Source organism: Emydura macquarii, unplaced genomic scaffold (assembly GCF_026122565.2).
Source record: "Emydura macquarii macquarii isolate MOO-44397 ecotype Brisbane River unplaced genomic scaffold, CSIRO-AGI_Emac_v2 contig_3128, whole genome shotgun sequence".
Classification (NCBI taxonomy): domain Eukaryota; kingdom Metazoa; phylum Chordata; order Testudines; family Chelidae; genus Emydura; species Emydura macquarii.
Genome location: NW_027133265.1, coordinates 2,216,956 through 2,239,805, shown reverse-complemented (window position 1 = coordinate 2,239,805; position 22,850 = coordinate 2,216,956). Strand labels below are relative to the sequence as shown.

The window sequence follows — 22,850 nt, the reverse complement described above, 5'->3', positions numbered from 1 at the left end:
AAACCAACATTATCTCTAGTATTCAGAAGGGAACAACAGATCTCCAAATTGTACCAAATATAAAAGAGACACTGAACATTCATCTTAGGTACTTATATAGCCTCCATTACCATAGTATCTGAGCACCTCACAATCTTTTCATATATTCAGCCTCACAATCCTCCAGGGTAGTACTGTTATCCTCAGTTTATAGATGGGGAATTGAGGCAGAAAGACTAAGTGACTTGCCCAAAGTCTGTGGTGGAGCAGGGAACTGAACCTGTGTCTCCCAGGAACCAGGCCAATGCCCTAACCACTGGATAAGAGGAGTCCTTCCTCTCATAAACAGTAATAGGTAAAGCGTTTAGTTAACATGACAAATACCTATTTTTTAAAAAAAATTCACTGTATTAATCTTTGCCGTTTATACAGTTTGTTTTTCACATTTAACTAAACTTCAACTTTATAAATAAGAAATCAGCTTGACTTCTGATTTTCATGTCCTGAAATAATGTTATTTGGGTTAATGCCATGCCAGGGAAGGCTTAAAAAGAACTCAACACTGAAAACTTACAAAAATCATTAAATTTAATAAAGCCTTTTTGCTGCCCACATATTTTAATTTTTGGCCTAAAAACAGTTGTCAGCAATACTTTAACAATGTTATTAGCCTATTCATAGTGCTACGGTTGAAGATATGCATTACCCATACAGGACTTCCTGTTAAGTTTGCTCAGCTACCACCAGTTCAAACATGTATATAGTCTTTAGTAATTGGTTAGATACCAGACACATGTACTGCATTTTTCTGAACACATTTACACAGAGAATCTGGCCTTAGATGGGTGCTTTTAGTGACAGATATGCCAGCTTCTTAGGAGGCAGAAACCTTCCTTAGAGTAAGAAAGTATTTAAAAGCTGTATGCTTGGAATAGATTAAAACTAACCTGCCTACAAATTTCACAGGGACCTCGATGACAACGCTGCGAACACCTATGGATTCCACATTCAAGAACTTTGTCACAACTATCTCCACAAGTAGGTACATCTTCCGTACAAGGCAAAAAAAAAGCTAGATAAAAGAAAAAAGAAGTGTACTAAAGAAAACACACAGATGCATCTGCAGTTGACAATTTGATCTGTATTTTCCCAATTCACCCTCTCATTTTTAAAGAAACTCTATGGAAATTATACAAAGATATTGAATTGAGTTAGCATCTCAATCATAAAATCATAGTTAAATTAAGTCAATTATATAAAACTTGTAACGAATCAAGCAAGAAAGTTATATAAAACTTGCAGCTTTCATTGTTTATTGTAATCTGCTAAGTAACAACACTGCAGAAATAAGTCTCTGACACCCACTACTGTAAAAAAAATTGTAAAACTGAACTACACCATTCTCCTATAAATTCATACTACTTGAGGCATATTTGAATATTTGAAGCCTATTACAGCAAATAGATGTGCTTCAAATGACATAGTTAGAAAAAAATCCTTACTTGATTTCTCACATGGACAGGGCCTTTTCCCAGATCGAGGACATACTCCACAGGGACCAGGGTGACAAATTTGTTCACATGTGTGATTACCACAAGGCAAAGTTCTCCCACACACCTTAAAGAAAAAACAAACAAAACTACAACACCTAACAATGAGTGATTTAACAAGACAAAAGGACACAAAACCCAATTGGATTGTGAAGGATGAGGGAGATTTTTCCTGAGTTTTGAAAGTATACTTAAGCTCCAAATTAAAATCAGAGGTTCTGTGAGGTCTATTGAGAGTGCTCATGTTTTACTTTCCTTCGATTTAAGATTTTTACATTCTTCTCAGTCTACAGCCTCAGTTCTAGGACTGAGCCACAAATATTGAATCATTCCTAGAAAATTGATTCAATTTTCATATGGTCATAGTTGCTACCAGTAAATAAGTGAAGCTCTCCAACACACACTAAGCTGTGTTTCATACTTGTTTAGATGGCAACAGAGATTTTACTCCCAAAAGAGTCTAAAAGTTACTCAAAACAACAGGGACTCAAAGTAAAGTTTACTACTGTCATAAACAAGCAGAATTCCAACATAGTCAACAAATCTCTGAATACTAATGTCAGGAGTGAACTGTACCCATTTAATGTATCCATCTTCCAATGACGGGGGGTGGGTGGGTGTGTGTGTGTGAGTGTGTGAGAGAGAGAGAATACATACCTTTAAAAAAAATCAAATAAAAACTCAACAGGTAACATTTTTCAATTTTCCAGTGTAGTAAGTAGCCCATTTTCTTTAAGATAACAACAACACAAAAAAGGACTTCTGAAACATACCTGCTCACATTGCCAAAATGGAGATGCACAAAGTCTTTCTGCTATTTGTCTACCACAGACACACCTTTGTTTACTGACTCGTGGGCAAGGCTGACAATTTCCTAAAAATAAGTTATAAATACAGATTTAATAGTGTGGTGACAGAGGGAGAAGAATTACAATCATTTTTTTTCTTTTTAAGTAGTTCATACAGGCAAGCTTCAACTCTTAATAATTGATGCAAAACTATTATTCTAAATTGTTTCAGAAATCAGGTCTACCTGGGTGACAAGGGTTCTCACAATTGTGCTGTCCACACGGCAGTTTTCGACCACATGGCAGCTGACATGACCATTCTTTGGTACTGCACCTTCGTGGCACTGGTTTAGCCTTCTTACAGTAACAGGCTGTTGTGACCATCTTCGGGCAAGGAGGACAGGGACCTGAGAACAGTTAAAAGGAAACAATAAAATTAACATTTCATCACTGGCTCAACTGTTCAATAACTTTTACTTATCAACAGCTTTTAATAACCCAACTTCCCACAAATATTTGCTTTCTCCTATATATCAAAGTTTTAAGTCCACAGTCATAACTGATTTTAAATATGACCGTTTTCATAACTAATTGTGAACAATTAACATAATCAATAGCATGTAAAGGATTTACCTGGGTGACAGAGCAATAAGCATTTATGTCCACACGGAGGTTTAAATTCCCTCTCACATACTTGGCCACATGAGTGAGGTACCAGCCATGGGTCCAACTCTGGATCCTCTACTTTCCCACAGTAGCAATAGTACCTAGTGGGAGTTTCAGATCGTTTGTACTCGAACCTACATTTTGGACTGACAGCGGAAAGAAAAGAGAAAGGAACAGTTTTACTAATTTGATTTGGCAAAGCAGCACAGGTGGTATCAATGACATACAGCTTTTTTTCCCTAGGGCAAACAAAAATCTATGATTTAAAAAAAAATAAGTCAAAAATGATTTTTTAGTTAAATTGTTTTATTTTTTATTTAAATAATAATTTTTCTTTTAAAATATAAAACTGTTTAAAAGAAATCTACATTTAATACAAAATATGTTAAGGCCTAAATTTATAATCTCTTAAAACATTTAAATAAAACAAATATGCCTCTATTAGAAACTTTGAGTTAAAAGCTGCTTTTCTATATAAAAAAAGAACCAGAGAAAAAACATCTAACTTCTGAGGTCAAGCTTTATAAATATGGCACAACAGGTCAGCCTAAGTAACTTAGGAGCCTGTCTCATTTTCAAGAAACTTAGGCGAGTAAGAACTTACAGTCCAGTCACTTTCACTTAGGCATACTTGAAAATCTTTCCGGGCTGATCAGAAATAATCATTTTAATTTACTGATTATAATTAATCACTCTGGTCCTTTAATAAATCATTTAGTTGTAAATATGATATATGTTTTGATAAAAAGTATCTGTATCCAAAATATTTAAGGTTTTGTTTAATAAAAATAAATGTTATATGCTGTTGTGTTTAATTAAAATTCCAGTAACCACCCTACTGCAACCTGACACAAATCATGAGCCAAAAGTTAATAAAGCAATAAGTCATTCACCATTTTCTAACATACTAAAATGCACAATTAAGAATCTGAAAATACTAAGCTATATAAATGCTTAAAAAAATGCACACAGTTATAATGTACCTTCCTAGGCAGCAAAAAGGTGTACAAAATTTAGTGTAAAAGCTTTACTTAATTGTAACATCAACATGCTTTAATGGTTATGTCAACCAATGAGAATGCACCTCTCTTTAGAAAATAACTGATGTACAAATAGAAAAGCTGATTAAAATCAATTATTCAAACTGAGGCTTTCCACTTGATGATTTAAAAAAAAAAAAAAAAATCAATCCACCCTGCTTTTTTTGCAACTCTTCTAGTTAATGATGATATGGTTAAATTTATAACACACCAGGGTGACTGCTACCTATTAGTTTTTAAATACACAAGCTCACTAGGACAAATTCCTCAGGCCCCCAACTTCACAATAGCTTTTCCATGAACAAGTGTAAACTTGAGAGCATTTAGTGTAGCAAACATTTAATATTATATTTTACACCTTGAGTAATATCAAAATAATACAATTTTATTCCAAAAGAGTACATTTAACAGAATTATTACTCCCTCTGCACAAAGACCAAGCACAGGACATTAAAAACCAGGAACTCTCACTAGACTAAACTCCTAAGATATTCAAAACAAAACATAGTGATGCTAACATATTAAAAATATAGGTCTAGAAGAGATTTCAAGTTACACTAACCTGACAGCTGGGACTTGCTATAGTCAGTCCTTGAAAAGTATCAGTAGACTTAGGGACCAATGACAATTTTAAGGTACAAATTTCACAACCCATAAAGGCTACAAATAAATGTAACCGGTGGTGTAAGACCACTAAAATCATGTAATTCTGATTACCATCTTGCTTGTTTCTCCCACAGTTTCCAAATGGTATATTTAATATCCTGCCTCTTTAAATGGTTAGGCACTCTGTACTCAGAGCAGAGCCTCACTTCTGTTTGTTCCTGTTTGCTACCAGAATAATGAAAGTCTTCACAGCAGACAGCTGTGTTTAAAATCAACTTCCCGTGTCTTGCTCCTTCATTACTCAGTCTAACTAGAACAATGGCAATGAGGGTCTTCTATTGCAAGAGCATTCAGTGCACATACACAGTGCCCAAGGGGGAAAAAAAGGGGGGGGGGGGAAACGGACAAACAACAACAAAAGGCAAATAACAATAAAAAGTTTCCCCGAGGAAGGAAGATGTCCAGGAGAGCACAAAGTCCTATAGGAGAGAAGAGAAATGACAACTTTTATGGGCAATGTTGGTGAATTAGACAAAAACCGTGAACCATGAGTGGTGTATCTTGAACAATCTGAGCAATTTGTAGTTTACAATCCCATTTTAGATGGACGAGTTTCAACCTTGTTGATGGTAATGACAAACAGACTGTTGTGACCTTTTGTCTCCAATTATGCCCAGAAATGCCACAATCATTGCAACAACATTTTTTCCTGCCCCATCAATGATAGCAAAACAATATTTGTTCCATCAAGAAAGTGGAAAGCCAGTAGCACAGTTCGTTGCTGCTCTAAAAAATGTTATCAAAGCACCGTCAGTATGGAAAAACAGTAAGTGATGCCTTGTGAAACCAATTTTGTCTCTGGATTATGCAATGATCAGATCCAAAAGAAGTTGCTTACTGTATCAGTGTAAGCATTCAAAAAAGCTGTGGAGATAGCAATTGCCATTGAAGTTGCAGAGAAAGATTCTCTGAAATTTAGGGTGAACCCCTCACAGGACCACCAGAAGTAAAGAATTTTTGTGTGGCCATTGTGTGCAAACTATGTAGGCTGAGAATTGCTGGGCACATCAGGTCATTTGCAGGAAGTGCAAGAAGAAAGGACACATTGACCTGCCACAAAGTTCACGGCAACAACCAACAGAGTAATCCATCCACGAAGAGACCTATGAAGACTGAATCTAAGAAAAGATGGAAGTGGGAAATTCATAATGTGGAAAAAGACAAAGATCTAGTGATGCTCCTCAGGTCCTAGACTTGCACATGTTATCAGAAGTTGGTATAAGAGCTGGCTCCTGGGTTATACCCTGGATCCTACAAATATGGAGATTGATACTGGAGCCGTTGTTTCAAAAGGTTTAAGACTTAACAGAAGAAAAGTTAGCTCCAAAAGGAAGAATCCAGGTGAAAGTTCAACTAGTTGTTTTACCCTTGCATATGACTGAAGGAAAAGATCCACGATTATGTGGCAGAATTTGGCTTGGGAAACTCAAAGTGAATTGCATCAAGATCAAGGCTATTATGAAACACCTCAAGAACTTCAAGAAATATGTACAGACAATCCAAAGTTTTTGAAAAAGGCCTTGGGCAGATGACCTACCTGTTAATGAAAGTCACTGTTAAATCTGAGAGACATGGCAACATGGCAAGCCCAGAGCTGTGCCTTATGCTCTGAAGCGTCTTGTGGAAGCTGATGTGGACCAGTTTCACACAGTCAGTGGCCTATACCCATTGTACCCGTGATCAAGAAGGATGGCTCTATCCAAATTTGTGGAGATTTCAAAGTGACACAATCAAATTTTATGTGGAAACCAGTAGCCACTACCTCCTATTGAAGATTTGTTTGCAACTCTTAGCAGAGGACAGTCTTTCAGTAAATTGGATTTGCAAAATGCATACCTAAAAATGGAGAGCAATCTGGCATCTCACAAATATCTCAACACATAAAAAAGCTTATTTTGCTACAACACATTGTCTTTCAGCATCACATCAGCACCTACCCTGTTCCAGAAAGCTACAGATGAGACTTTGAAGGGATTGAATGGAGTTCAATGCTGTTTGGACAACATCCTTGTTACAGGAAAAGATCAAGAGGATCATCTACAAAATCTGGATGCTGTCTGGCAACATTTGGAAGACCATGAACTGAAAGAACGTTGAGACAAAAGTGAGTTTTTCCAATCATAAGTTGAATACCTTGGATGTGTAATTGATGCCAGGGGCTTAAGGAAATCTCCAGAGAAAGAAAAGGCTATTATTCAAGTGCCACCGCCAAAGACCACCACACTTACCCTCATTCTTAGGACTGCTTAACTATTATGATAAATTTCTGGCTAATGTGGCGACAGTGTATGGCACCTTTACATGAATTGCTACAAGAAAAAAAAAGGAAATGGACTAAAGAATGTGATTGTGCATTTACGGAACCAAAAGAAACTGCTGACATTAGTTTAAACATTTTGATGCCTTACTACCACTGCAACTGGTTTATGATGTCTCATTATGTGGAATGGGTCGATCTTTTTCACATTTTTCCTCATGGAAGAGAGTAAGCAATTGCCTTTAGTTCAAGAACACTCACCACCCCTGAGAAGAACTATGTGCAACTGGAGCGAGAAGCTCTCAGCATTATCTACAGAATTCTAGTTCCATATCTAACTGTATGGCAGACATTTTACCTTGCTGATGGATCACCACTGTTTAATGTCAACATTTGGACTGAAATATGGAATTCCATCAGCAGCTGCTGCTCATATGCTAATTCCCCCTTCAACAGACTGTGAGATAGTGTAGCGGTGTGACCTCCCTCTGAGCCAGAGGGGAAGGAACGACCGACTCCAACCCCCCACCCCCATGTTTGGAACAAAAGTCTATTTATGGCAACTTAATTCATCTTTATTAATTCACAACATATGCTGGCTGGGGCTGACATCATTCACAGATAACAGCAATAGGGTGCATTTGCAACCTTATATTACTGCACACAGCATTCATTACCAGGGCTGGATTAACACTCCTGTGAATCCAGGGCTTTTAGATTTTGTGGGGCCCTTTACAGGCTGCCGGAGGCGCAGCAGTGCTCTGCGGGCTGAGAGCACTCAGGCCAGCCTGGGGCAAACTAGGCAGCCTGGGGACAAAGTGGGCCAGCGCTGTGGTACAGTGCAGGCTGGCGGTTGGGCCGAAGACACTCCAGGGACGGGGCAGGCTGGCGCTGTGGCACGGCGTGAGCCAGCAGTGCTCTGGGGGCTGGGAGGGAGCGCTCGGGCCAGGCCTGAGACAGACCAGCCAGCCTGGGGGTGAGGCAGAGCTGAGGCGCGGCATGGGCTGGCAGCACTCCAGGGGCTGGAGCGGACTGGTGAGCCCCAGGCCAGGTTGGGTTCGTGCCTGGGGCTAGGGCACTCTGGCAGTGGAGGAGGGGGGGCCACTGGGGCATGTAACAGCCAGGGTAGGTTGGGGTGAGGCAGCGCTGGGGCACAGGCTCTGGGGGGTGCTCCGGCACTGAGGCCACCTGGCCAAATTGGCTGGTGCTTGGGCCACCCAGGGCGGGCCAGGGCTTGACGGGAGAGGGGTGGAAGGGGTGTGGCTTAGGGTGGAAGGGGCAGGGCCAGGGGCTAGCCTCCCCAAACAGGCGATTCACCAGCAGCCCGGATTTATTTTTTTGGGGCACCCCTTAGCCCGAGGCCCTGGGCTGCAGCCTCTAAAGCCCCTGCATTAATCCAGCCCTGCTCATTACATGGTTCATATAGAGATGCAAAACAACGCCAGGCAGAGCACACCACAGCAACACACATGACTGTGGCTCACTATTAAAATGGTCTTTCAAAGCTTCCCTGAGTAGTAGAGCTCCCTACTGAGTTCTTCTACAGCCCTGGTGTCTGGCTGCTCAAAATCAGCAGGCAGCTGTTCCATCTCTGCCCTCCACCCTGGTGGAAACTTTTTCCTCTTTGCTTCACAGATATTATGAAGCACACAGCAGGCAGCTATAACCATTGCGATTTTTTTCAGTGAGGTCTAATCTCATGAGTAGACAGTGACAGTAGCCCTTAAAGCAGCTGACACCACATTCAATTGTCATTCTGCACCTGCTGAGCCTGTAGTCAAAGCACTCCTTGTGCTGTCAAGATAGCAGGTGTACAGCTTCATGAGCCATGGAAGGACGGGGGTAGGGACTGGGTCTCCCAGGAGCACTTTCGGCATTTCAGCATCCTCAATGATAATCCTCTAGTCTGGAAATAAAGTCACTGCTTGCAGCTTTCTTAACAGGCTTGTGTTGTTAAAGATGCGTGCATCATGCACCTTCCCTGACCAGCCCACATGGATGTCAATAAAACATCCCACTTGCAATACCATAGAAAAGTTGCCCTTTCTGTTAATGTACTGTGGGCAAGGTGATCTGGTGCCAAAATAGGGCTATGTGAGCCACCTTTCACCCCACTGCAGTTCAGGAACCCCACTGTTGCAAAACCATCCACTATGTCCTGCACTTGCATACACTCACAGTCCTTTGTATCAGGATGCGATTAATGCCCCTGCTTACATCTCTTACATCACAGCAACACACACAACAGATTTCCCAACTCCAAATTGATTTCAGACTGATTGATAGCAATCTGACATTGCAAATGGGGATGTAAAAATTCCTTTAATTAACAATCCATTTCAAAGTTCTAAAAATAGACTGTTTAAATGGTTAAACTCCCAGAGAGGAGCCAGCTGTGCTCAGCCCCTCACTGCCAAGCAACAGCCGCCTAGCTACAGCTCCCCACTTCCTCCCCACATGCAGAGCCACAGCTGAGCAGCTCTTGCTCACAGGGAGGCGCGGAGTCCAGCACAGCTCCCCCCGCACATGCAGAGCCATAGCTGGGCAGCTCTCGCTCAAACCCAGCTCCAGCTCCCTCCCACCCTGTTTAAATGGTAAGCAGATGTTTAAACGTTTAGCCATTTACATCCCTAGTTGCAAGCTTCCACACAGCGATCGCCACTCACTTCTCCACTGTCAGTGCAGATCTCATTTTGGTGTGTCTGTGCCAGAGGACTGGGGCAAGCTACGCACACACATCCAGAAACATGGCCTTGCACATCCCAAAGTTCTACAGCCATTGTTCATCATCCCATATGTTGCATAAAGATGTGATTCCATCATTCGGTGCTTGTTTCTCACACCCAGAATCAGTGCTCCACCATCTGCAGCTGCTCCACGAGTGCTGCCAACAACTCTCAATTGTTTCTTTCTATGTCCCATAGCAATCTAGCCTCCAAGGAATCGTCATGTTCCCTGTGGCTCCTCTGGTAGCTTTGCAAATACTACAGGATCAGGCACGCCGTGCTCGCAAGGCTCTTCGCAATAGTGCAAAGCTGTGCAGGATCCATGCTTCTCACACATATGGCGGATGGATGGGTTTAGAGGGTTTTTGAAAAGAGGTGCCAACATTATGGGATGCAGATAAAATTATGGAATAGAGAAAACTGCATCATGGAACATTGAAATCACATTCCCAGTCACCACCGCAAGACTCATTTGCTCCATGAGGCACTGCAAACCCTCCCCAAAAAATCTTGAGCAAGTTGCCCAGTGGATAGTAACCCATGGTGCAATGCGCTCTGTATTGATGCAAGCGCTGGTAGTGAGAATGCACACCACTGACACGAGGAGCATAGTGTGGACACGCAAAAGTGATTTAATTACTGTGGCGGTTGTACATCAGTGTAACTTAGGTTGACTTAATTTTGTAGTGTAGACTTGCCCCAAGACTGATGTTTTACTAGCACAAAAGCCATGTCATTCAAACTTATTTTTCCATAACAACTAACTGTAACTGTTCAATCACTTATGAACTATTGTGGAAAACTGTTAATGGTAATGGTTCACCATGGTCAAGTGATAACTGAATTTCCTGACTTTTCTAAATGTCACTTTTCAGCCATAAGGTTTTACATCTTAATAAAAACAGCTGTTCTTTGGTTCAAAAAGCTAATATAGTAGGTAACTGCACACACAAATGTGAAAGCTTTCACATATACTGAATTATGCAGCTGAATAACTGCAACTATTGTACATTTATTTAAATGTGTATACAGAATATTTATACTGGATATACCTGACAGGTAATGTACTACTCTTTTTGATAGTACATTATTTCCACTTAAGCATAATTGTTTTTCAACTAATTTCCATGCATACCCCCAGCAGCTCCCAGCACTTTTCACTGGCAGTTATGCATATGTCAAGTCTGAATTTAAAACAAGTTAATTCACAAGACTTAGGGTATGTCTACACTGACGGCGGCAAAGTCGCCGCCATCAAATCGACCTATCTGGATTGACTAAGCAGTCAGTGAAGAACTGCTCAGTCGATCCAGAAGTCGACGCAGTAAAACCACCTCCTCAAGTGGCGTAGCACTGCATCGATGGGAATGCGGTTCCTGTCGGCGCAGTGCAGTGAAGATGCCATGCAGAAGGGAAGCACAGCAGTCGACGGGAGTTACGCAAGCAAGCTACGCAGAGTAGCTTGCATGACTACCGTCGACTGCCGCCAAATCGCCCGGTAAGTGTAGATGAGGGCTTAGGTAATACACTTAAGGTTGCTAAGTGTTGCCTCATACCCTTCCAGGTGGAAGGGGGCTAAACTCAAGCCTCTAAAAACCAGAAAACGCAGAGCTAAGATAAAAAATTTAAATGTTTGAAAACCAGGAAATAAAGAATTAATGTAATGCATCCCACATAATCCCCTTCAAGCAACCTTAACTCTGCCCTCCATAGAGCTGGAAATTGCTAATTATGGCTCTGCACAGGTTGGTCCATAATAAACAGACATAAAAAATTACTAAGAAACAGTTCCATTTCTCTTTTGTGTCCCAAAAGGATTGTATTCCATTATTTATGAGCATGCACTCCAAATGCCTTTCAATACATTAGATGTAGCTGTACCAAATGGTGGAGGAATTAGATGCAGCAATTGCCGAAGATGATGCAGACAGATATGGAGAGGGACTTCTGTGCCTCAAGGGATTGAGGATCCCTTTTTTCTGCACAAAGTTACGTAAGTTGTCCAAACAGAGAACTAGAATGATGTATTCCTGCCAAGGGGATTTTTAGCAGCCTGGTAGCATACATGACAGAGCACCACAGTAAAGTACTTGATATAAGTGAAGGTTTCTCTCTCCTGAGTATGGAAAGTGGTCGAGGGTAGGCCAGGCACAGCTAACTGGCATTCACTAAGCTAGACCCAAACACAATTTGCTTTAGTGAAGAGGCTATGCAACTGTTTCTATTAGAGTATTCATGGACCTATTCCCACTGTGCTGAGAATTAATAGCGCTTTTCATCAGATCTCAAAGCATTTTGCAATCTTGAGAATCATGTCTATCAGGAGTGAGATGAGGTGTCATTCAAAGTGGGTAGAGTTAAGATTGACATGTATGGGTGGCATTACTTTAATTCTGCATTTCCTGGGTTTCAGGAGATTTATATTTAGCCATCCTCTGATGTTCTGCAAAGCAGAAGCAATGCAAAGCAGCACTAGGCAGCCCTAACTCTGCATTAAACATTTTTTGTACAGTGCATTTGGGGGAAGGGGGTGTTAAGGGTCTGAAAGTGGCAGGGGCTGACTTACTTCCCCTGTAACCTGGAAAAAATACCCCCAGCCAGTTAGAGAAGTCTTTTACCAAGGCTCAAGAGTTCTGGAGCCTGTGGGGGCTAGGGCCTTGGACATCTGGAGGTGCCAGCAATTCCTGTGGAATGGGGCAGATCCAGTCAAGAAGTGAGGCGACCTCTGTCTCTGATACCATGTTCTGTGTCACCAGAAAGGGAGTTCCTCTTCAATGAGCTATGGGCACTTGAACATACTCACATACAATTGAGCACTAAATATAACGGAAGTTTTGTGTCTAAAATATGTTTTAGAGCATGACAAACTCTCGTTCCCTCTTATTCTTATAAAATGAGGAAATAAAATTCTATCAAGCAGAATTTTATCAAACTTTTAAAGGCAAAAGATCTGTACTAGAACAAGTAAAAAATGTCAGTGAAAGAACCCTATGGAAAATGACCCTAACTTGAAAATAGAGTTAAGAAACACTAATTTGTAGTGGACAAAGCACTGTCTGCCTGCACAGCAGCTGAGTTGGTTGCCAGGCAAGAAGTTTTATATTTAACATGCACATGTAAATCCAAGCCTGGACTGCAATCCTTTGCCAACACAGGATAACCATCTCTAGAATTTATCATATCCAGACTCATTTTTATTAGGTTTATTGATGGTGGTGATGGGAAAGATTTTAAAGTTGATGGGTAAACATTTTAATCGAGAGAAAAACATGAGAGATAGATATATAGATATATCTATCTAAGTCAAGGTACTGTCTTCATGTTAAAATTTCAATGCACTGATTTTTTTCAACACAAACTGTGCCAGTGTGAACATCAAACAAATTCACAGAACAATGTGAAGCAAGTTTGGAGTACATGATTTCTATTTTTCAGCTACAAATACTGTTACTTTTTAAAGTGACTCCAGTTCTCATTTAGTCCTCAAACCACGCATCTTTGTAAATGTAACATGAAAAGCTTACCAAGGCCATGGATAATCTTTCTTCCCAAAATCGTCGTCAGTCAAGGGAGAAGATATAAGAAAAAGGCTGTCCTTAGCCCACTTTTGGATACATGGCATGTGAAATATACAGAAACATCCAGAACAGCTCCAGACCTAAAAGATAAGTATAAAAGAAGTGACTAGGGTCTATTAGGTTTGCTTCTGATTAAATGAATGGGGAAAAAATAGTGTCTAAAGGGATACCAATTTTAAATCTTGTCAAAGATATGTGTAATATATTACACATATCCCTGTATTCACCTCTGGTTTTGATGATTTTACTATTACATTTTCATACTGTTGTAAACGTTCTCTCTTCTATTGCTGTGTAAGTTTTTCCTGTCGCTTATGTGGGCCTAATTATACAAAAGAAATACTAATACATATTTTTCCCTCTCTAATCTTAGGTGTTATATGCAACATTAGTAAGTCAAGGATTCATGCAGAAGTGTCAATTTTAATTTAGTGACTCTTTTAAACAGGGTATGTAGGAAACTTTCATTATTTGGCCAGTATCCTTATTTGCTCCCCTTGCCATTACTGCAGTTTTGTGTTCTTGGTCCCAGCTGTATTTCTCTTTGCTGATCCTGAAGCAAAGTCATAACTGTATGCTCAAGACATCAGCCTGTGGCTGAGAATCAAGTGAAATACAACAAATGCAGCTTTATGATTTCACTAAAAGATGAATTGTGAGGGATCACTCTTTGTCTAAAGGAAACAACTAGTAACAGGAGAAGAACAGTTATGAAAACACCTGAATGGTGAATACATTCATATTATCAGAAATATTTGAAAGATTACTATTAAAGTTCTCAAAACAATATTATAGGTAAAATCTATAAAAATACAACCAGTTTAGGCAAATATACCCTCCAGTGCATAGACATGAATCAAGGTCTGTGTACAAACATAAGTAGTTATGCATGCATACAATGCACAAGGAACGTAAGGCTGTTTCACCCAGACTACAAACTTGCAAGTAAGGACATTTAAGTTATGGTGTGAGGCCTTTTAGAGTATGTCTACACAGCCCATTGCAGAAAGCCTCGCATCAAAGGTCAACACACTCAGGCTCCCGCTACTGTGCTAAAAATAGCTATGTACACAGCACTTTGAGATTGTGGCTTGGGCTGGAGTTCTACGGCTGAAGTCCATCCCCTCTTTAGGCTTGAGAGCCTGAACTGCAATGGTATTTTTAATGCAGCAGCATGAGCCCAAGCCTGAGTCTGTCATCCCAGAATGGAAGGCTCATGCCATGAGCTGTATAGACAACCCCTTAAAAATAACTCAGTGTGTTCAGGAACTAGACTTAATGGGGTAAGTGAAACACAGCTGAAAATTTAAGTCTGAATTTCCTTGTTTTTCTGGACCCTTTAAAATGGAAGCAAGTTCTTTTACATTTAGCCAATGAAAGGCAAGAGAGAAAACATTTCCAATCTTCTGACAGACTCGAAGTCAAAAGTGTCTTCTTCCAGAACCACTAAGAAAGTTACTAATAACTCATCAGCTAATTTCCAAAACAAAAGTTTATAAAACAGTTGAGAAGTTTACTGAAGCTGAATTAAAATACTCTTAATGGAAAAAAATTGTTAAGCATCCAAGATGAGTAAAGAATGTGTTAATAATAAAAAAATAAACAAATAAATCAAAACCAAAACTTTCATTCAGGTTTCCAAATGATTTTAGGTCTACTGGTAAGTGATGTCAACTATCGCCGGACAAATAAAAAATTAAAATATTCATCATTAAAAATAATGTTTTTCTGCACATTCCCTCTTTGCAGCCAGATTTGTTATTGCAAACTAAAGGCATAGCCATTCTGTTTCCCCTTACAGTATTTACTATAGTAAAGTATTATGGGCCCAATCATATTCCGACTGAATTACTGACTTCAGTAGGAGTGGGATTTGGCTTGAGATACTATGGGTCATGGAAAAATGTAGTTGCATGAAACAAAAAAAGGGGCGGAGGGGAGAAGAAGGAAGAGGGCGGGTCCATTTTGGCTATATTTACTCAACCATGCAGCTGTGAATACCCAGACAAGCAAACTACTACATATTTCTCTCATTGTACCTTATTGATCCACTCTGTAATAAAGAAGTTTATTTTGGTTCCCCTTACTATATGATTCAACTGTAATACTCCCTTATTGGTGATTGTAACAACACCTTAATCAAGGTTTAATGACTGTATCCTTTTGAGTGTATACCGTATTGCTGCTACTTTTCTATCTATGACTTTTTAAACTTTAAAAATGTGATCTTTATTAATAAATTTCAATGTCAGTTTCCAATAAAAATATATTTCCCTAGATAGTAATCAAAATTTACAGATTTAAGAAAAATACCTCCCGAAAACTCAGTTTTCATTTAAAGCTATTTACTTTGTATATTTTGACATGATATTGACAATTTTAAAGCTTTTCCTTTTTTAATCTCAAGAAGTAATTGTCTGATCCCCCAATTTCCTACAACTGTGAAAATGTAAATAGTTAAAAATAAGCAAACATTCATATAATCTGTCAAAATCATCATAAAATAAAAATCAAATTCTGTGAAGCTTACTCATATATTATACCATGACCACAAGTTTGACAGGCACCTCAGAACAGAGAAGCCAAAATTAAAAACTACAATTTCAAGTTATATATGCACTAGCTTTGACAAACATGACAGCTGAAAAGTAAAGTATTTTTATGTAGTATTTAGCACTCATAGCACTTTCATATTAATATCCTCAACACTTCAGTGAATCAGACAAGTTAAATATTAACTATGAACACACTTGCTTGATAGGTATTGATAATAAAGCAATTTAGCTGTTAGTACCTTGAAGACTATTGTAAAATACTTACTGCTTGGTTTCTCTTAACTGAAGCAATACAAATTAAACATGTCAGGGCCCCAGACTGAAATGCTTCATTCACATATTGTCTTGTACGTTCTAGTTCACTTGCATCTCCATCTTTAATACACAAAAACAAAATCTTCTTGTAAGGCCATCAACAGTGTTTGAGCCTCTATTTATATCTCTGGATACTCAAAGATAAGCACTGACATTTAAAGATAATCAAGTGCGGAACATTATTTCCAAGTGAAAGTCAAAGAAAATGTCATGCTAGTGTTTCATGGAGCTTAGAAGAGGAAAAGAAAAAATAATCACACACTAATCAAGATTCCAAGTCTGTTCATCCAGCATGCATTCATGTATATTAGTTAGCAGGTGCACAGGGATTTAGTTATGGTTTCATTTCATTTGTTGGGACTGAATGGCTAAATCCTACAGCCCACCAGCATCCCACCAGCATCACATCTTACCCCCTCCCATCAAGTGGTGCCAAGTATACAATTGCTACTCCCAGCTCCACTCACCAACTTCTGCCTCCGGTGGCACACCTCCCTCTCCCCCTTTACTACCTATCCATGCCCTACTAGCCCAAACACAGCCCTTTCTGACTAGTTCTGCCCTGTTATTCCTGTCATCCCCTCTCCTTCAATTTTCACAAGCTCTTCACCACTACCATCACATCTCCCTTGCCCCACCAAACAAAAATATAAATGTAGGCATGTAGGAAATGAAGAATGGAAAAGGTCCAGATGCTAGGTCGCCCATGTACAGGATCAGATTACCCAAACTGCAGGGCTATAACAATTCAGCATAAGATATTGGGGTACAGGTAGGCATTTATTCTCCTTTAAAATAACCAAACACTGCTGAAGCCTTATTTTGCAAAGCAGAGACTGTTCTTCCCTCTTTGCCTAATCAGTCAGCCAGCCTCTCTCCTGAACTAGCTGGCCTGCTGTACAAGTGGCATATGCAGCAGCACCCTGATCACTGACACTGCTGCAGCATGATGACAGCGACAGGCTCAGCTGTAAGCAATTAAACATTGTTTGCTGAGCATCTGGATGGTAATTATTGGGCTAATGATGTCATTGGGAGAATATAAGCAAAAGGAACAGGGGCACGCTCAAAAGGGAAGCTCAGTGCTGTGCTAAGGAGGGAGGCTACACTGAAAACTTCTGCTGCATAATACCAGTGTTATGTTCTGTGTATAAAAAAGAAGAAGAAAATATTCACGTAGTGAAAAGAAAACAGCCTGGCATGTTTATAACTATGGGGTGACAGAAACAGGCTAGACAGTACAGCTCATCCGGTAGCAACAGAGACTGACAAATCTTCTACCAATATTGAACACTACAGAAAATTAAATATAATTAAGTACTTAGTCATATGTTAAAAACATAACTTATTCTGATATTGTAATCTCCCTCTAATTATTAAATATATAGATAGTAGTGCAATAAATATAGATATATATGCAATGCTGCTAATTTTTTTTTTAATACTACAAGTAGAGAAGTCAACATATTACAATATTTTACCAGTTTGATTAGTATAGGTTGTGAATGTTTTGGCCAATATCTTTCCATGTTTTCCTTCAATATCTTCATCTTCTTCAGAAGAGGAACTAAACTGGTCTTCAAACTTTTTTGCTGCTGCTTGATTAGCCTTCTTAATTTCATCAAATTTCTTCTGCGAAGATAATTCTGTATAAAAGAATACATTAATATTAATGCTGTATGAGAGTCTTGCAGAATTTAAACTGTCTTTCTAGGTTTTTTTTTAAACTTAATATTCTCAATAGCTATTCTCTCCTTATAGCCAATTGAGCATTTTATTGTGTTTCTAATGCAACATAAGTAAACATGGCTTTTTTTTCTTACTGTGCATCAACATGAATGTTCACAGCTTTGGGAGTAGTACCAGTTAATTGGATTTGATGGACCAGTATCACCATTTTGGAAGAAATATTACTCTAACCAAACAGACATATCCTAACAAAGAATGCTGGCTGGACAGTACATACTGCTGCTTTACCAAAGGCACTAATACTAACCCAGTATTCCTTTTCATTGGGTCAGGCACATAAAATTTCACAAGCAGTTTGCAACAGGGCATCTGTGCTACTTTGCTGAAACTTTGGAGGTACATTTAACAGTTTTTACTACTTTTACAATTGTGACTTCTGGGACTCTCCCACCTGTCCAGCATTTCGTTACTGCAGTCATGGACCCACACCAGCACTTCATTTGACAACATACCCTCCACTTTTGTCATTTTAACAGACAATTTCTTAGACTACTGGGTTCTATGTAGAGGGAGACAGTGTCAGCAATTAGGACTCTACTGAAAAGTCTCACTTCTCCCTTTGAAGAGAGACTAATGGCTTTGATCAATGCAATCTTGCTCCACTTACATTCATTAAGAATCCTACTGCAAACATCATTTTCCTAAACCATTGCTTTGACAACACCACTCAGGCGAGGGAGGGCTCACCAGCGTGGGCAAGGGACACGTTGGCACAGCTGGGAATTAACCCAGGCCTTCCGACCCCATCGCCCAGCCCTGTGCTGTCGGGTATCTGTGGCTTCCGCGGCTGGGGCTCCAGGCTACCCTCCCCCCGTTAACGAAGCCCATCTGCGCTGGCCCCAACCTGCCGCTACTGTCCCCTAATCTGGGGCCGCCAGCGGCTCGCTCCAGTGGCGGGGCAGGACGCCCTGTGGAGGCTGGCGGAGATCCCAGCCCGGCCTCCGGCTGGGCCTCCCCGCGGGGTGGGATACTCACCACTGGCTGCCAGAGAGCTGCTACAGCTAAGCGGCGTGCAGGTGGCGCCCCCTCCTCTCCCGCGGCCGGGCCCGGGCCGGGCGGCGCCGCCTGCAGTTCCCCTGCGGGCACAGAGACCGTTTCCAGCCAAGCCCCCGGCCCGGGCTCTGCCCCTGCCCCGGCCGGCCTGGCGCCACGCCGCCTCCATCCCTCTGCCCAAGTGAGAGGCGCCAAGCCGTGAACGGCCCCCCTGTCCGCCCAGCTCCCGGGGCCGCCCGGGCCGGACTCCCCCGCCGACACCGAGGCAGCAGCACGGGAGGCGAGACGGCGCAGGACAGAGTTACAGGGAGGACCAGGTATGAGACGTAGCGTTCTCTAGCAGCACCGGAACTACAACTCCCAGCAGCTCCTGCGCGCACGGAAGTCGAGCAAAAGGCTCGTCAGCTCGGGAGCGCAAAAGCAGAAGCGATTCATCTTCTTGCCTTGGTGACTCTACACACGGGACTACAACACCCAGGATGCACCGGGCGTACGGTCATGTGATCCTCCTTGTAGGAGGCTGTGCGCATGGTCAGATGCCCGCCCCTCGGCTGCCTTCTGTGGAGGGAAGGGGAAGGTGACGTGATAGTGACGCGTCTTAGGTTCTACGCGGCTACAGTTGGAGGGTTTGTCTCTCCTGGGCTGGGCTGGGCTGGGCTGGGCTGGGCTGTAATAGCGCCCTTCCCACCCCCTCTGGTCTGGCTACTGATGTGACGTCACGTCCTCCTCAGGGGCTGCCGGGTGCGGAACAAGGCGGGGACTGCGCCTGGCACAGTGACGTTGCAGCGTCCGTCGCTCGCTCAGATTTGGCTTTGCCGCGCCGCCGAGTCCCGACTCCCTCCGTCAGACCGGGGCAAACTGAGGGAGTGGCCCTACGAGTCCTAGGAAGGCTCGCGCGGGGAGCTGGGTCCAAACACGGGAGGGCTCGCGCCTCTCAGTGCTGGGGGACGTTAATAGGCGTGATGAGGTGAAATTAGCAAACCAATAGGTATAATTGAAATTGGAACTACAGTGACCCCGCCCCATCACTGCAATACCTGGCTCTGCCACTGCCTGAGTCCTGTGCTTTAGCCCACAGGGTGGAACAACTTGTTAAGCATAAGCGATTAACAAATATTTATTTATTAACTTTTCTATGGCCCTCATCAATATGGCAATAGATACAGTCACATCCTCCTTTGTCCTAATCCCCGCAGCATGGGGAAGGGGCTCATAGCATCTGTTGCAACCTTCCCAGGCATAAACCAAATTAGGAAGGTTGGACTTGGCTCGGGGGGGGGGGGTGAGCCTGCTGTTTGGGTTTGGTCTCATATAGTGGAAAGGGGCAGCTGTGACACTCAAACCTGGCTATAGGTGGGGGTCCAGCTAGGTGCCCACCTTCTCTATCTTGCTGATGATTCCTTTGTGAAGGCTGCTGGCGAAATGATAGTTTCTGGCTCACTTGCTAGGTCTGGTCCAGTTCCCTTCTCTGATCATGCTAGCCACAGTTTCCCCAGCTGTTGAGATTCTGATTTCAAGTGCCATTTGCATCTGCAGTTGTCTGTAGCGGCTGGTACCTGTCGTCTTTGAGTAGCTCCTGATCTGTGCTTTGCAAGGTGACTGCCTGTCTTGTGTATTAAGAAATGTCCTTGTATGGTGCCTGTGTTCAAAAGAGGTTAATAAGGAAGCATGTAATCTGACCTAAAGTATATGTTTGAATAATAATAGAGGATGCTGTACTTTGAAACTAATGTGCAAGGCCTCAGTCTTACAAAAACTTAAGCACAAAGTTAACTTTATACACTGTGATAGTCCTACTGATATCAGTGGGACTGCTCACAGGGCGTAAAGTAAACATGTGCAGAAATCTTTGCAGCGTCAGGGCCTAACTTTGTATAATAAAGAAAATCCTGGAATGGTGATACTTAAAAATAAATCTTGATTCTTATTTTACATTAGTTGTTCTTTACTTCAGATATGGGGAAGCACTTTAGTGCCATGTGTCTGCAGAATGGTGAAGCAGTGAGGTGCTGGTCTGAACTCTTATGGGGACTATGCTGTGACAGTTATGGCAATGCCTTGCATATTCCGGACAAACATTGAATTAAGTGAAACTTTATTGAATTAAGTTTAAGGAGTTCATAGTATGAAAAATGCTTTTAAGTAACGTGTTTGTTATTGTGGAATTGTATGGAACTTCTTTAGGAAGAAGTCATGATTAATGCAATCTCTGAGAAGTGTTATGAATTTCAGAGAATTGTTTGGGACAATACAGGTGAAGTGGGTTTCCTAGGAGGTTCTTGGGAGTCCTTTTGAAGCTAGGCCTTGAGGAGAAAAAAAACACTGTCTGCAAATTATTTGCCCTTGGAAACTCCAGATCAAAGACCCCAAACCTGTATAAAGGATGAATTAAAGTTTTCACAAGAATCCTTTTCTGAGCAGAAGGTGATATGAACTTGGAACTACAGGAAAACCCCTGTGTGGATTTTGAAAGACTGCTTACCTTCCACAGCCCATATCTGAGCCCTGGGCTTGGTGGCTCCCCCCTTAGGATGAGGGAGGGAACTTCAGATGTGGGATTCAGTAGGTGCCAGAGCCATTTTGGAGTTGGGATGATCTCTGGTAAGCATGTATGTAAATTCCTTTACTGTTTTTAATATGTTTCCTCTGTGATGCTTTATACCTTAAAAATAAATGTACTTGCTTAGAAAGAACTATGTGGTAACTTATAACTGTTGGCAATTATTCTGTTGTTAGTCTCTCAAGAGAAAGCAAACTGCAGATGCTGGCCATTTATGTAGTCTGCCTTGCTGCTTGAATTCTTAGAGAGCTGTGCAGCCTGGAAAGACTCTGGTCAGAAGTGGAAGAGACATGTGTCTCCACCCAAGAGGCAATGGCTGGATGGCAGAAGCCTAGAGTGGGTGCCCTTGCTAGACCATAGAGGTGAAGTACAGGTGCAGTTCCCCAAACTGTGACACACGCAACTGCAGAATTTCTCTCTCTACTCATGCTTCACTCAATCCTTTAATGCTGCACCAATAGAAGTTAAATAAGAGGAATTTCAGATATGGAGGAAGGCAAGAGAAATTATCACAGCTCTGGGGCATAGTTATATTTAATAATTTGTTATTGCATGTAGGAAGCTCAACTGTAATTTAACAGTGTTTGGTTATTTTTGTTTGTGTTTAGTAAGTAATTGAGTCTAAACTACAGTTTGCAAAATAATGTTCCAATTATATTGAGATTTATTATTTTTCCTTTTTTATTGCTCTTTTACCTGTTTGGTTTTCAAAATTCAGTCATTCATACTACATCTTTGAGTCAGTGCAAATTAGCAGGCACTATTAAATTTTTTTAAATACACTTTATAAATTAAACTTCATAAGATTTTCAAACCTTGTAATATAGGATCAAGAATGCTAGAACTCTGTGTGCATAATATATAATATTCATTTGTTGTTGTTTTTAATGTACTTTGAGTTTTTATGACTAACAAAAGATCATCTTGTAAAGAGGCCTGACTGGATTCTTCTTTTTAGTTTTCTACAATCAGCAAAGTAGATTTATAACCCCTTGGCAAGTAAATAGTAGTAGATGTCTTTGGTTGGTAAGTGTGCTTGAATCTTCAGTGTTAATGTGTATTTACTTTTCTAATATTGACTTTTCTTGAAAGAAATTCCCTCATAAAGATATTACATACATGTGTAGTTAATTCTTGTTGGGGCAATAAATGTACCCTTATCTATAAAGAGGGGAAGTTGGGGGAAAAGCATTGCTGTTTGGGGGGGTTTTATATCCGTTGGAAGGATTGTTAAAATAGGAATGCCCCACAAATAAGTATGAAAATTAGTTATAATTTTTGTAATCCTCTTCAGATAGGAATACATTAAAGCGAATGAGGAATCTTTTGTTTGTGCCCACAGCCTCCACACGGGGGAGTTAAAGCATAGTACTTTGGTGCTCACTGTTATTTACCTGCTCATAGCTTGAACTGGGGTCTGTGTAGACA

General features: G+C 41.0%; 1 protein-coding gene across 1 annotated transcript in view; it reads right to left on the bottom strand.

Moving 5' to 3' along the window:
• Positions 1–19,470, bottom strand: part of NFXL1 (nuclear transcription factor, X-box binding like 1) — a 97,374-nt gene extending 77,904 nt beyond the window's left edge. Inside the window, exons 1-9 of the mRNA XM_067531207.1 lie at positions 18,845–19,470; positions 17,602–17,766; positions 16,071–16,180; positions 13,197–13,330; positions 2,951–3,129; positions 2,563–2,724; positions 2,303–2,403; positions 1,482–1,596; positions 927–1,051 (exon numbers count right to left, since the gene is read on the bottom strand). Of these exons, the coding sequence (XP_067387308.1) occupies positions 927–1,051; positions 1,482–1,596; positions 2,303–2,403; positions 2,563–2,724; positions 2,951–3,129; positions 13,197–13,330; positions 16,071–16,180; positions 17,602–17,766; positions 18,845–19,031 (1,278 nt within the window). The 5' untranslated portion in view covers positions 19,032–19,470. The remainder of the gene's footprint in view (positions 1–926; positions 1,052–1,481; positions 1,597–2,302; positions 2,404–2,562; positions 2,725–2,950; positions 3,130–13,196; positions 13,331–16,070; positions 16,181–17,601; positions 17,767–18,844) is intronic.
• Positions 19,471–22,850: the final 3,380 nt, after the last annotated feature.